Raw genomic sequence first — 13,089 nt, forward strand, 5'->3', positions numbered from 1 at the left:
ATTGGTCAAACTGTTCCATAAAGCAATTTGTCTTTATCTCTTTTCAAAACCACAAGAGAAGCTCATAAAATCAAGTTGAAAATGATAGAACAAACAAAGGAATTTTCCCTAGAGACAAAAAGCTTATTCTGCTAGACTTTATATATATATTTCTTTTTTTTTCCCTTTTAAACAGGCTTTATTATTTAGAGCAGTTTCAGGGTTTCAGCAATATTGAGCAGAAGTTCAGAGTGTCTAGATATTTTTCAAAGGGAAAAGTCACTGAGTATAGTTTTCTCCTGAGATGAAGGGTTTTTCAGTCTCAGGTCTAAAATCTTCCAATTATTTAAACATGAAAAATTGGACGCAGCATGCACAACGGTGTCACAGATTCACACTGCTATGTTCCTTCAAAGGAAGATTTGTGAAATTAACAAAAATGGTTTCATTTTACAAATCAAGATGATCCATAATGCTAATGCCGGCTCTCCATACGATGATTATCCTCTAAGACTTCTGGACTGGGCCCTTGTCCTCTTTAAAATCCCTTTTTATTGCTTCCTGACCTCTAATCCTGTAGAAATTTTGAAATTAAAAAAATGTCTCCATGTGAAAGTTACAATTTATTCACAGACCAACATTGAACTCATCTGTTTCTCTCCACCATTGCAAGCCACTTCTCTGGGCTTGGCTCTGCCAGGGCTGCAGACAAAGTTGTCTTTTTCACTTTCTTTGCCCACAGTGCATCCATGTGTCCAAACTTTCCTTTCTTACAAGAACCCTGTTATGGGATGAATTTTTTCTCCCCAATTTCACACTGTTAAATCCTAGTCCCGGGAAATGTACTGTTTTTGGAGAAATGACCTTTAAAGAAATGGTTCTGTGAGAAGCAGATCTTTGGGGTGAGCCCTAATCCAGCATGACTGGTGGCCTTAGGAGAAAAGGGAATTGGGACACACAGAGAGACACCAGGAGCTCTGACAGAGGAAGCACTGCATGTGGAGGGGGAGGAAGCCATCCACAGGCCAAGCGGAGGCCCCCGGAGAAGTCAAACTTGCCCACACCTCCCTCTTGGACCTACAGCCTCAGCACTGTGAGAGCTCCTTTCCTCTATATCAGCCTCGCAGCCGGTGGTGCCTCCAGCCTAGCAGATCTCTACACCATCACACAGGAAGAGAGCCCAGCCTCTTGGCCACAGTCTGACCAAACAGACTCCATTCAGACCTCAGAGACACCACCCATCACCATCCGAGATGCAGGAATCAGGATGCAGTTTATGCATTGGGGGAGACACCACTCAACCTGTAATGCTCAGTTTGGGGAACCCACTTAAAATGTGCCTTGCTTGAGGTCCCAACAGGGTAACAAAGGTCAAACTAAAGTCTTTAAAGAGCATTCTGAAAGATTCATTTTCAAGAAAGCCTGGGGCTTTCAATTTTCTCCTTAGGGAGGCCCCACATTTCCATCAGAGCTGCCCTATTGAAATTGTCCCCAAATCTTCTTCTCATAGCATTGACTTTAAAGCTATTTTTAAAGCCCACGCTTAAAAAATTGAACTTCAACCTTTAAATCTAAAATATTTCCTCTTTCAGTTACCTAATGTTTCTTGGGAAATTCAACCATTTCATAAGTATTTCATGCATTTACATATGCATGTAATAATACATGTCTCCAAGTTTTACATGCATATATAAACAATAAATGTGAATTTCACATGTAAATATGCTATACATTGATCTATACTACAGACATTATCTATTATGTGGTACCTATAACACAAATTAGACTGAGGTTATTTAGATTCAGATGAGTACCTTAGACCGTGGTCTGTCTTTCCCCTTTACATCAGCACAGTTTTGGTGTGTTCATGTACAAACTGAAAACCTCCCTCACCAACCCGACTGACAATGTTAGCCGTCTAAGCACAATTTCTTTTTTTTCAAGAACAGTGAGACAGACTGTTCTCTTATTTAACCAGAAAAAAAAATGGTCTGGGTTGCAAAATGCTTGTAGCATTCATTTTTAATGGGATATATGCTGTTAAGAAGCCAGGGCATGTTTGTGGAACCACTTAAGCATGCAGGGACTGCAAGCTGTGGCTCCTCCCTCTTCTGCGGAAGCCACCGACTGGCTTTCCCCAGCTCCACCAGAGTAGGGAAACCTTTACTCACACACTGATTCCAGGATGGACTGGCTGGCCATTTCTTGTTCCACTGGAGATACACACACTGGACTCTTAGCTGGGAAATGTGGAGCTCTTCCTGCTTCTTCAGTAGCAGGGGTTAAACCTGGGCCAAAGTAGCACCAGATCCCAGGGGGTCAGTGAGCCAGGGCGTTCCTGCCTTGATCTTACAGCCATGTGGCGTGATGGCGCTATTCAAAGCAATTTGGTGTCCAGAGCAGCTGCAGAGGGGTTGGTTCTTCATAAAAAAATGTTCTTTTTTTTTTTTTTTTTTTGTAGGTGAACAACCTCATTGAATAAGATTTTGCTGTCACGGATGCCTGAGTCTCCTCTCTGTCGTGGGGTTCAGGAAGCCATGCTGCTATGGGCACCGTCACCTCCTGTGCTGGGCAGGGGGCGGGAGTGTCTCTGAATGGACTGATTCCTTTCCACCCAGGGTGCACCAACCTACTCGACTCTAGGCACCTGGCACTGCCTTACCTTAGGGTGGCATCCAGTAGTCCAACTGGACAAGGGGGTCAGAGAAGACTGCATGCGACTGCCAGATGCCATGTCACTTCTGCTGGAAGGTCAATGGGCAATTGTTGGCTGGTGTCACTAAGATCTTCCCTCAGGGACCTCAAAAAGCCAACTACCCTGTTCTCTGCTGAGTCTCCTTGTGCAGCCACAGTCTAGACCTCAATGGTCCCTGGAGCAGCGAGCTCAGTGCTCACTGCCAGGAAACCTCTGCGGACTGGTTCCCCCAGTTCATGCAAATGCTGAGCTGGTTTCCTCAGCCTCCTGGCTGGACCAGCTGTCTCCCTCCCATTGGGTGTTTGATGGGCTCCGCAGCGTTAGTTGCCTATAGAGAGGAGGGGATGTTTGGGGGGCCTGACTTTGCAAAACTACTGGCAGAATCCAGGCATCTTTACATCTACTCCAGCTCCCCCCCCCCCACACACACACATTCTGTTTCCTTGCAGAGGCAAATGAGCTGTTGGGAATACACATGAAGGTAGAAGTCAGGAAGAGCAATCTTAAGTGTGAAGGATCTGAATGCAGAGCTACAGATATTAACTGGAATAAACCTCACAAGTATTCTAAGCCAGGTGTGTTGCCACATGCCTGTAATCCTAGCTACTCCAGAGGCTGGTGCAGAGGCTGGCCAGCCTCAGCAAGAAGACCCTGTTTCAAAATAAAATGGGATGTAGCTCAGTGGTAGAGTTTTACCTAGCATGCAAGAGGCCCTAGGTTTGATGCCCAGCACCACAAAAGAAGCACAGGATTCCAATGGAAGATATCGCAATCATACACAGTTACTAAATTTCATTTATTTTTATAACTTATTCTCTTATTTTAAAAATTTTATTCTAGACATAGCATCTCTCTTCACATTTCTTCTTTGGCCCAAACTTTGATAAATTTTGTATAGGATCAAATGATCCTATAACTAAAGTGGCATTTCTTTTCTTTTTTTTTAGAAAAAAACTTTTTTAAAAATCAATTAAACATAGAAACACGCTAGGGAAAATTCATAAATGGAACATAGTATGGGTGACTATTTTGAAAATCTCTGGGAAGCAGATTTTTTTTTTCCTGCCCAAATCCTCCTTTAATGAGAAAAATCTATTCTTTTAAAATCCTGCTCAGCTCGCTGGCCACTTTGAATGGGATTTGGGGATCGTTTAGTCTTTCTCTCTTGTAAACTCTCTCAAACGTGAACTTTAAGACAGGAGACACTTTGGAAACTCCTCTGTGGTGAGATCCGCATGCCCTTCTATTTCCTCCAGTCTCTCGGCGGCGGTGCAGTGGCGCGGCGCGGCCGCGAGGGGGCGCCGTCCCCGCGCTCACCCTGCCTGTCACGGGGGGAACCGCAGCAGCCCACGGTGTTTTCCCGAGAGGCAGAAACAGAACCTCGTTCTTGTCACAGCTAAAAAATGGGATGCAGAATTTACGTAGAAGTCTGAAAATATGTTTTATCTCCGTTGTCAGTAACCCTCAGCGGACCAACTTTTACGTTTGTTCTTTCACTAATTTCCCTAGGAACAGATCGCGCCAGGTCTATTCTATCCGTCAATCAAAGGGTAATTTCCGATGTTTGTTGCCATAGCACCTACAGCCTGCGATCCTCGGCTGCCTCTGTTTTCTTAATCTCGGCTCCCTATTACAGGTAAGCAATCAAGGAGTCCTCTGGGGACTCTAGATGGAGGCGAGGAGGTTGGAGAGGGAAACCCACGTAATTACCCCCGTGACGGCTGAGCCCAGAGCCACCCACCCCCTCGCTCTGCAGAGGGAGACAGAGCTGCAACAGCGGTGCCTGGTGAGCTGGGGCCGGAGCTGAGCCCACCCACCTGGAGCCCTGCAGCTGGCCCCACACCGACTCAGGGGTCCTGCCCCCCACCACCCAGAACTTTCCCCTGATTAACCTTCAACCCCTCCTTTATGATGTGTAGGTTTTGTTCTTTAACTGAGAAACCATAGAGATGGCAGGTACAGTATCTTTCCTTTTTCTCCTAAAACAGAATCAGAATTAAGCATAGGAGGCTGTGCCCTTGCCACCTGGGATTGGTCATGACCTTCTGTAACACCCTGGGTCAAAGACACTGTGCATCCTCAGAGGTTCCTTCTTAATAAGTTATGGGTTTACTGAGGATCACAGTCACATATAGTAGTGGATGATCAAAATAATTTCAAACTTCGACATTTAGCACATGGGTCTGTCACATACACATTATAAAGAAATGGTACACTGAATGTTGAATTTAATAACAGGTACCAAAATTATGAATAAAACTTGTTTATTTAGAGAAATTTTATCTGGTCTGAATCTTCTAGTTCACTAATAGCAGTTGCTGAGATTCACTTTTGTAAATGATAGAAATTTCCAGTATCAGTATGTTTCATAAAACAACATGAAGAAGAACTTGGGGTCCCTCCAATTACATATCCCTAAAAGGCTGGGTACAGAGTACTTTGAGGAGAAGTGGTCACAATACCACTGGTTTGTCACAAAGGAGAAGCACCTTGAACAAGATTGTTCATCACTTGTACCTGACAGTGACACTTACAATTATGCACTCACTCAATAGCGGGGACATTGACAAAAGTAGTAAGTTGAGAATCCTCAGCATCAAAGAGGGCACTGTCTCTCCCAGGAGCTGCCAATCCTGTGCATTTTAGATAGTGAGGAAACGGCTGAAGTGAATGAGTTGAATTTGAAGAAAACTGCAACTATGCCTTCAATCCTTGATGATAAATGATAATTTTCAGTATAATACCTCACTTACTTTTTTGTGTTATTAAAAAAAAAATTACCAGAGGCAAAGATTAAGATCAGCTTGACGCACTCCTCCTCCTGGGATGTGTGGGACGTGTTTGATGGCTGCCACAGAGCCTGGTTTAGTGAAGGGGCTACTGCTGGTGCGTAGGCCATGATGCCATGAGCCGCCATCCAGGTGGCCTGGGATGTCAGCAGCCAGCTGGGAGTGGGGAAAATCGTTCCCCGGTGTTGAGTCTGCTCGTTGGTCGGTATGGAAGATGATTCCCTCAATGTGCACTAAGGAGCCTACAATGGCTCATGCTCCCTCCACACATACTTAGAAGACCAGGTAGTCCAGCCTTTGAGCACACTAGGAAGAGGAACCTCTGAAAAATGTGCGACTTGGAGTTTGGGACCGAATGCTGAGCACAGGGTGCCCATAAGCCTGGCAGCCCCGGCTCCACAGGCTCCTCCAGCCAGCCCTGCTGCATCTCTGAGCTGACTTCTTCCAGCTGAAGCCTGTTCTCTGGGGACCCTCATGCATTTGGCAAGGTAGCAGTGCACAGAGGAGCACTCATCAGGGACACCCCCGGACCCTGGGGAGACGATATGATCCTGTGCGGTCACAGAATCTCCAGGGGCCTGGCCATCTCCAGGAAAGAAGACCAGTCTGAAAACATGATCTTTCCTGTCCAAGACTTTCACAGAACTTCAGGGCAATATGCATGCGGCCTTGACCGTGCAGCTCCAATGGCTCAGTAATGAAGCCACATGGAGAGTGGAGGAAGAACAGCAAGGTCCCAGAGGCTGCTAGAGGCAGAGCCCTGGTGGCCTCCCACGGAGATGAAGGAGGCACTGTGTCCTGAGCCAGCCACACAGCTCTCTCTTCCTGTGGGGTTCCTTAACAATGGGATTGTGGAGAGGAAGTTTTTACAAAACTTAAAAACAATTACAAATACTAGGTGTGCTCTGGCCCACGTTGTGTGGAGGGAAATGCAATCCTGACTTTCCCTTTCTGGTGGCCTTGAAAGTCTGAGAAAGGAGGTTAAGGTCCAAGTGCATCTTTGAGAGTCACAGATATGGATGGAGATGAGGAGACAATGGAGGATAAACAGCATCACCTACGCCCCTGCCTGGTTTCGTGTCCACATTAAGAACCAGGTGCAGGCTGCCGACCTTCTGCAGGAGAAAGCCACTCGCGTGCCTGTGACAGCAGACACCATTCCACAAGACACTGTGCCTTTCCCCAAAGTCCTAGCACCACTGACACCTCCCTGGCCCATAGTCAAAAACTGAGGGCCACAAATTTTGACTGTTGTTAATAGGAAGTTCTATGTAAACCTCAAGTAAATTGAAAATTGCCTGTGCCTGGTGAAATTTATCTCCAAAGGCGAGAAGATAATATTGTAAGGGGCGGGGGGAAGGAAAGATGTTGGTTTCCTTCTTCTTCCTCCCTCCCTCCCTCCCTCCCTCTCCTTCTCTCTCCCCTCTCTCTCTTTTCTCATTTTCTCCCCAAGAGAGAAGGAACATAAAAAATGATCTAAGCGTCAAATCCGTAGAATAACAAGAACAACTGCTAAACCATTTGACATTTCAAAGATCACCATCTTGGGTACAAGGGCATTTGCCAGTCTGTGTTGTTGGGTGCTCTTCTCATCTGTGACCCTTAGAGCAAACTGGCATGGGTTGGGAAGGGCTATTGCTCTTGCTGATGTGCTAGGAAGGGTAGTGTCACAGGAAGAATGCATGGGAGAAAGGGCAGCCCACACCTCCTCACCTGCAGCCAGGGGTCCTTCCCCCCAGGGGTGACATGAGACACCCATCCATTCCTCCAGGCAGGTCTTAGGAGGAGAACTGCAGGGCTGTCTCTTGCTGGCTTGTCACTCGCACTTAGAACAATATGGCTAATGCACAAGAGATCTGGAAATAATTTGATGGATTTCACATTTGCATCTCAATATGTCACTGTGTTTAAGAGGAGTTTCCTAAAATCTAAGATAAGAATAGAGTTTTCATGTTTGTCTACACTTAAAGATAGTGTTTTATCCTTAAAACTTGAAGACTAGACATAGTATGAGTCAAGACATGTAGTTACAAGGATATTATGTTTTCCAACTGTAAGAGAATACAGAGAAACAACTTGGATTTTCACTTCACTCTGGCCAAATATCTCGTTCTCAATGCAGAGTCATCATTTATTGTCAAAAATGAACCACTTTTGTCCTTTGTATCTTACTCTAAGTTATATAATGCTTATAAATATCCAGAAAATGCATGCAATTGCTGGTGTTTCTCCTCCTCTCAGCCCTCCACGGAAACAAGTAAACATTGTTAATGGGAAATATAAACTCAAATTGTATCTGGCACTTGTGCAGCTCTAACACACAAACCGACATACATGATAACTTATGTAGATATGTTATGCTATTGATACTTAAGATAACATAAAGTTCTCAGAAAATAGACACGGAGACATAAACATGCTAATTTGGAGAAGCATCACTTTAACGGTCTTTCCCCATCATCTGTTCTTACATAATGTAGAGAAAATGCAGGCAGAATCCAGCCCACTCCTAGTCACATGTAAGTGTCTCACTATTGCTAACATGTTCCCCACAGAATTATCCTCTCACAGAGTTCCTGACTGTGGACTCAGTAGTAGCGTAGACAGTGGAGCATAAACACTGAACAGCGTTCAGATCATGGGGGGGGGGTGCTTTCTGTGCCTCTACCTGGGCAAGCATGGAAAATTACCAGCTGCATCTTCAAGGCTGTATGAGTGGGAGGAAGCAGCAAAGCAAGGAAACATCACAAAAGAATGAACCCCGAGAGACGCCGGGCAGAGCAGGCCCGCGCCTACCTGTGCAGATGAAACTGGAGAGGCCTCCGTAGATGACTTCATCATTGTCGGGCAGTATAAACGGACACCTTGTCTGAACCTCCAAACAGTATTGCTTGCAAGGAATTGTCTTTCTGCAGTTAAACTGTGTGACTTCAAAATACTGGGAACAGAGCCAGGCTTTGTAGACAATCTGAAAAAAAAAAAAAAAAAAAGAATAAAAAATATGGCGGGGTGACAAGAGCTCTGCCTACAGTAAACGACATGCTGTACTGCAAGCAGCACGCTGTGGTTTCAAGTGGATCATAAGGAAACCTCATTTCCAGAAAGCATATTTACACAGTGGCAGCTGCATGCAATAAGAGCGTAGCAACAAATTTCTGCAGTAGGAGAAAACAGTCGGTGATTGAGCACTTACTAACTTACTAATGTGCAAGGCGAATTCTGGCATTTGGTTTACCAGATGCGTGTCTTTGGACAACAGTGGATTTAGTGAAGTTTTTGAACCCAGGGATATATAGGGGAAAAGGCAGAATGACCCTGTGGATGAACTGTAGCTATTTACTGCAGTGAGCAAGGTGGCTAGTGATTCCCTGGACCGCGACATACCGCTGACGCCTCAATCGGACACTAGATGGCGCCAAGGTCCTTAAAGAAGGGCTCCGGCTGCAGAAGCACTGTCTGCTGGCCTGGCTCGCACCTCTGAGGCGCAGAACAGGAAGACAGGGGCATTTACATGGATGACTCACATCAGATGCAGAAAAAACCTCCTTGGAAGACCGGAAACACTCAACATAGATCAGAAATGACATGCCGTGGTGAGGTTAGGAGGAGGGAACCCTCGTCAGAGCCACAGCGTCACCTGTTAGAGGTTATGTCATCCACGTCAATCTTGGTTCTGTGTTTTGTTTTGGTTTGGGTCCTAGGGATCAAACCCAGGGGTGCCACACCACTGAGCCACATCCCTAGCCCTTTTTATTTGTGTGTGTGTGTGTGTGTGTGTGTGTGTGTGTGTTTTGAGACAGGGCTTCTTTTAGTTGCTTGCTAAATTGTTGAAACTGGCCTGGAATTTGCGCTCCTCCTGCCTCAGCCTCCCTCCGGAGTCGGAGTCACTGGGATTAAAGGCGTGTGACACCACGCCCTTGGCTGTTTGGTGTTTATTTAATTGAATGTGATGTGAAAGGAGTCTGTCTTCATTTTTCTTTGTTTTTTGGTAGCTATTCAGAGAAATATTAACTGGGAAAGATGACTTTTTCCTTACATAAAATAACCCCAATTTAAATTGGAATAAACATTGGCACAGTATCCACCAAAGGGGTGAATCACTGAAATTCAGCCTTGTCTTGGGTCCTTGGCAGTGATGGCTTTTTTTGTTGTTGTTGTTGTTCCTAAGTTTTTCTGTTACTCGGATAACATTTTGCCCATTGTGTGCTAGGGAAACATCAATGGTTTAGAGTTCCATGGACACTAAGAGATTAAAAGTTCTAGATAACAGTAGCAAAAATAATCAATCATTTCTCATGTTTATTCTGTGTTCTAAGCATGTTACAATTAGCATGTAATTTTTGGCATATAGTTAAAGTGTAGCTATTAGCCCCTTTGCTAAAGGGGATAAGTGGAAAACCCACGATTTAAATTTATATTCTAGAGGACTCTCAAGGTCATGTTCTTAATAATTTGTCTATGTTTAATTTGAAAACTTTCCCAAAGAACTTAGGCAATCACAGGGAGTTTTTGGATATACCCCGAAGCAACATGTGTGCTCCTTTTCAAAAGGCACTTGCTAGAAGGAGGAATTTCTGTTCTTAACTTCTAATTAATTCTTAACTTCTAATTAATTCCATCAACATGAAGTTATGTTCTCTGGTCAAGATGCCTCCACAAGAGTAAGATGGGATAAATGTCAATTTCAGATCCAATTTTAGATAGCCAAAGTAATTCTTATTTGCTAAGTCATTGTCAGTGGTCCATAGTTACCCATATAACCAAAAACAGACAAATAATTCCTATTCTTATAGGTCTTTTGAGTGAGTCCTAAATGTAAAAGTATACAATGAAAATTTTCACCAGAGAAAAAAATGCTCTCTTGGCTGGGAATCCCTTTAAGAGTCCTTAAATTTCAGCTGGGAAGGTGGTGGGTGTGTGCCCAGGCACTGTGTGACAGGTGGAAGTGGTACCCCTGCATCATCAGAAAGGGGCTGGAAGCATCTGTTTCAGAAGAAGAGAAAATGAAATGGGTTTTAACCATTCTTTGGGATTAAAGTTTGAATTGAAGATACTTTGCAAAATACCACTTGATATGCGTGTGATATAATGTGAAATATGAATATATGATATAAACCGAGGTGATCTAAGACTGGTCTGTATTCACCGTGTGAATCCTGGTTCTAATTACCTACCAGGTCCCGGAGGGGTTTGGGAATGGTTCTATCGACATCCTAACAATAAAGTTCCACTGTAAGAAAAGCTCACATTCTGGGAATTTTAAAGGGATTCCCAGCCAAGAGAGCATATTTCTGAAACTCTAAAACCTAGAGTTACATTGTTCTAAGATAAGATTTTTCTTTTAACGAGTATACCTATGTAATTCCAGACAATTCCATGTATTTTCATGGGCCTTGGGGTGCATGTCCCCACTCTTGCTCCCCATGGGCTTTGACAGAGTCAGGATGGTGTCCCAGTGGCCTCTCATGAGCAATAGGGACAGACAAGGTCTCTGGGGACACAGACTAATCCTCTTTCCCAGTCTTTTCCTCTGCATGGCCCTCTTGGAACAGAACCATTGTTCTTCTAGTTCAACTGAAATTTGGGTGGAGATTTTTCACTCAAAAAATGCATAAGGGATCAAAGCAGATATTATAAGCAGAAGGTAGATGGCCTGCCAGAAAGCGGCCACTGCTACACAGCTGTCTGGGGCACTCAGGCCTCGCACAGTATCCAGCCAGGTCCCCTGCACGTCAGCTCCTGATCATCCACATAGCGACATTTGAACACGCTGCCAAGAGTTGTCATCTGAGTATTAAACATTTTCTAAAATTTGAGTTCTAGGCACAAGACATGTCAGAAAGCAATTGGAAGAAACAGTGAGAATCAAAACAAAATAAAGACAGGGGAGAAATATTTTATTGCTACTTAAGAGACTAAGTCTGGGCTGGGGTTGTGGCTCAGTGGTAGAGTGCTCGCCTCACACATGCGAGACCCTGGGTTCGATCCTCAGCACCACATACAAAAATAAACAAGTGAAATAAAGGTGTTGTGTCCAACTAAAACTAAAAAAATAAATATTTTTTTTAAAAAAGAGAGAGACTAAGTCTGAGAAATAATTCTTCTATATATGGGGATTCATCTTTTCTCTGTGTAGACATGTTTCTGATAAAAGAGACAAGGCACACATACAGATATTTGCTAAAACATTCCAGAGGTAACTGGAAAAGCTTTGCCAGAGAAGTAAGAAAATTCTTCTCTAGACAAAGATTACTTGAAACGTGAAATACTGGATTAGCAAGACATCTGGAGACTGTCATGTGGATAACAGAAACGGCTGAGGATGCGCAGTAACTGGAAGAGAAGAGGGGCGGCTACCTGCAGATGCCTCAGTATCTAGGGAGCTGCTGGGTGCTAATGACGGTGGCTTTTTTTTTTTTTTTTTTTAAGTGTAGAAACAGAAGGTAAGAGTGAAAACAAATAGGTAAATATTGGCACAACATAAAGAAGCGCTTTCTTGCCAGAAGAGATGTGTTGGAATGAAATGGTCTCTCTGCTGAGGCACTAAGCTCTCTTTAACTGGAAGAACTCAAACTGACTTGAAATTTCTGGTCAGAAAACCAAACCTCCAGGAGGATTCTTGGGTGAGGAAGTTGAGAGAAATGAGTGGCTCCAAGATACTTCTAACACGTTTCTAGAAGTTTCTGAAGGAGGGAGGTTGATAAAATTGGATGTTTTGTGGTGGCATGGAGCTAAAAGGAAAACACTTTTTTCTTTTCTTTTTTTTTTGTGGGGGGGTACTGGAGATTGAACCCCAGGGTGTTTAACCACTGAGCCACTTCCCCAGCCCTTTCTATATTTTACTTAGAGATACGGTCTTGCTAAGTTGCTGAGGCTGGCTTTGCACTCATGATGCCCCTGCCTAGGGTTTGACAAACAATGCTTCATATCATTGGAACTATTTAGTACAAGGAGGTAAAAGACCTTCTCGACCACAGCTCAGCCTTCCCCTACGGGAAGGCTCTGGACATGCCTTCTGAAGGCTCATCCTTTGAGAACCTTTCACAAAATGCCTACAATTAGCTTTTTTTTTTTTTTTTTTTTTTCCAATAGGAGGCCAGATTATCTTTACTTTTTAAATATACTTTGTTTCCCTCTCCAAATCCATACCTATGTCTTAGAGTTAAGTGGCAGATTTACATTGCAAATGTGTGTTAGTCTGCTGAGAAAAATATCATACTGGCTACAAATTTTTAGTACTAAGAAAAACATCAGATATTGACAATGGTTGTCATCTTCAAACCAAGAGGTCCCTTTCTCTTGTCCCCGGTCCTTTTCTGATCTGCCACTTTGTTGATGCACTGCTGTGCTGGTCTGTGTCTGGGGCCACACATTTATAAGCTCTGGTCTGCTCTGGCACCTGCCCCGGGCTGCTGCAGTTAGGTGCTTAACACCTGCGACAGTTTTGAGCAGGTGTGGAGCTCAAAATCACGCTCCCTTTCGCGGACCTGAACGCCTGCTGCCGCTCTGCCTGTGTCGGTGTCTGCTGACAGCACGTGCACCCAGAAGCTGGCAAGTGTGGTACTTCCTGAGGGGGAGACGTGAAACCAAAGCCTGAGGCCCGGCCACGTCTGGGAGGATCTGCAG

The 13,089-nt window shown here is 44.3% G+C and overlaps 1 protein-coding gene across 1 annotated transcript in view; it reads right to left on the reverse strand.

Moving 5' to 3' along the window:
* Nalf1 (NALCN channel auxiliary factor 1) overlaps positions 1 to 13,089 on the reverse strand; it is a 557,624-nt gene that overhangs the window by 14,387 nt on the left and 530,148 nt on the right. Inside the window, exon 2 of the mRNA XM_076872665.2 lies at positions 8,260 to 8,431. Within this exon, the coding sequence (XP_076728780.1) occupies positions 8,260 to 8,431 (172 nt within the window). The remainder of the gene's footprint in view (positions 1 to 8,259; positions 8,432 to 13,089) is intronic.

The sequence above is a fragment of the Callospermophilus lateralis genome, chromosome 12 (assembly GCF_048772815.1).
Source record: "Callospermophilus lateralis isolate mCalLat2 chromosome 12, mCalLat2.hap1, whole genome shotgun sequence".
In the NCBI taxonomy this organism is placed as follows: domain Eukaryota; kingdom Metazoa; phylum Chordata; class Mammalia; order Rodentia; family Sciuridae; genus Callospermophilus; species Callospermophilus lateralis.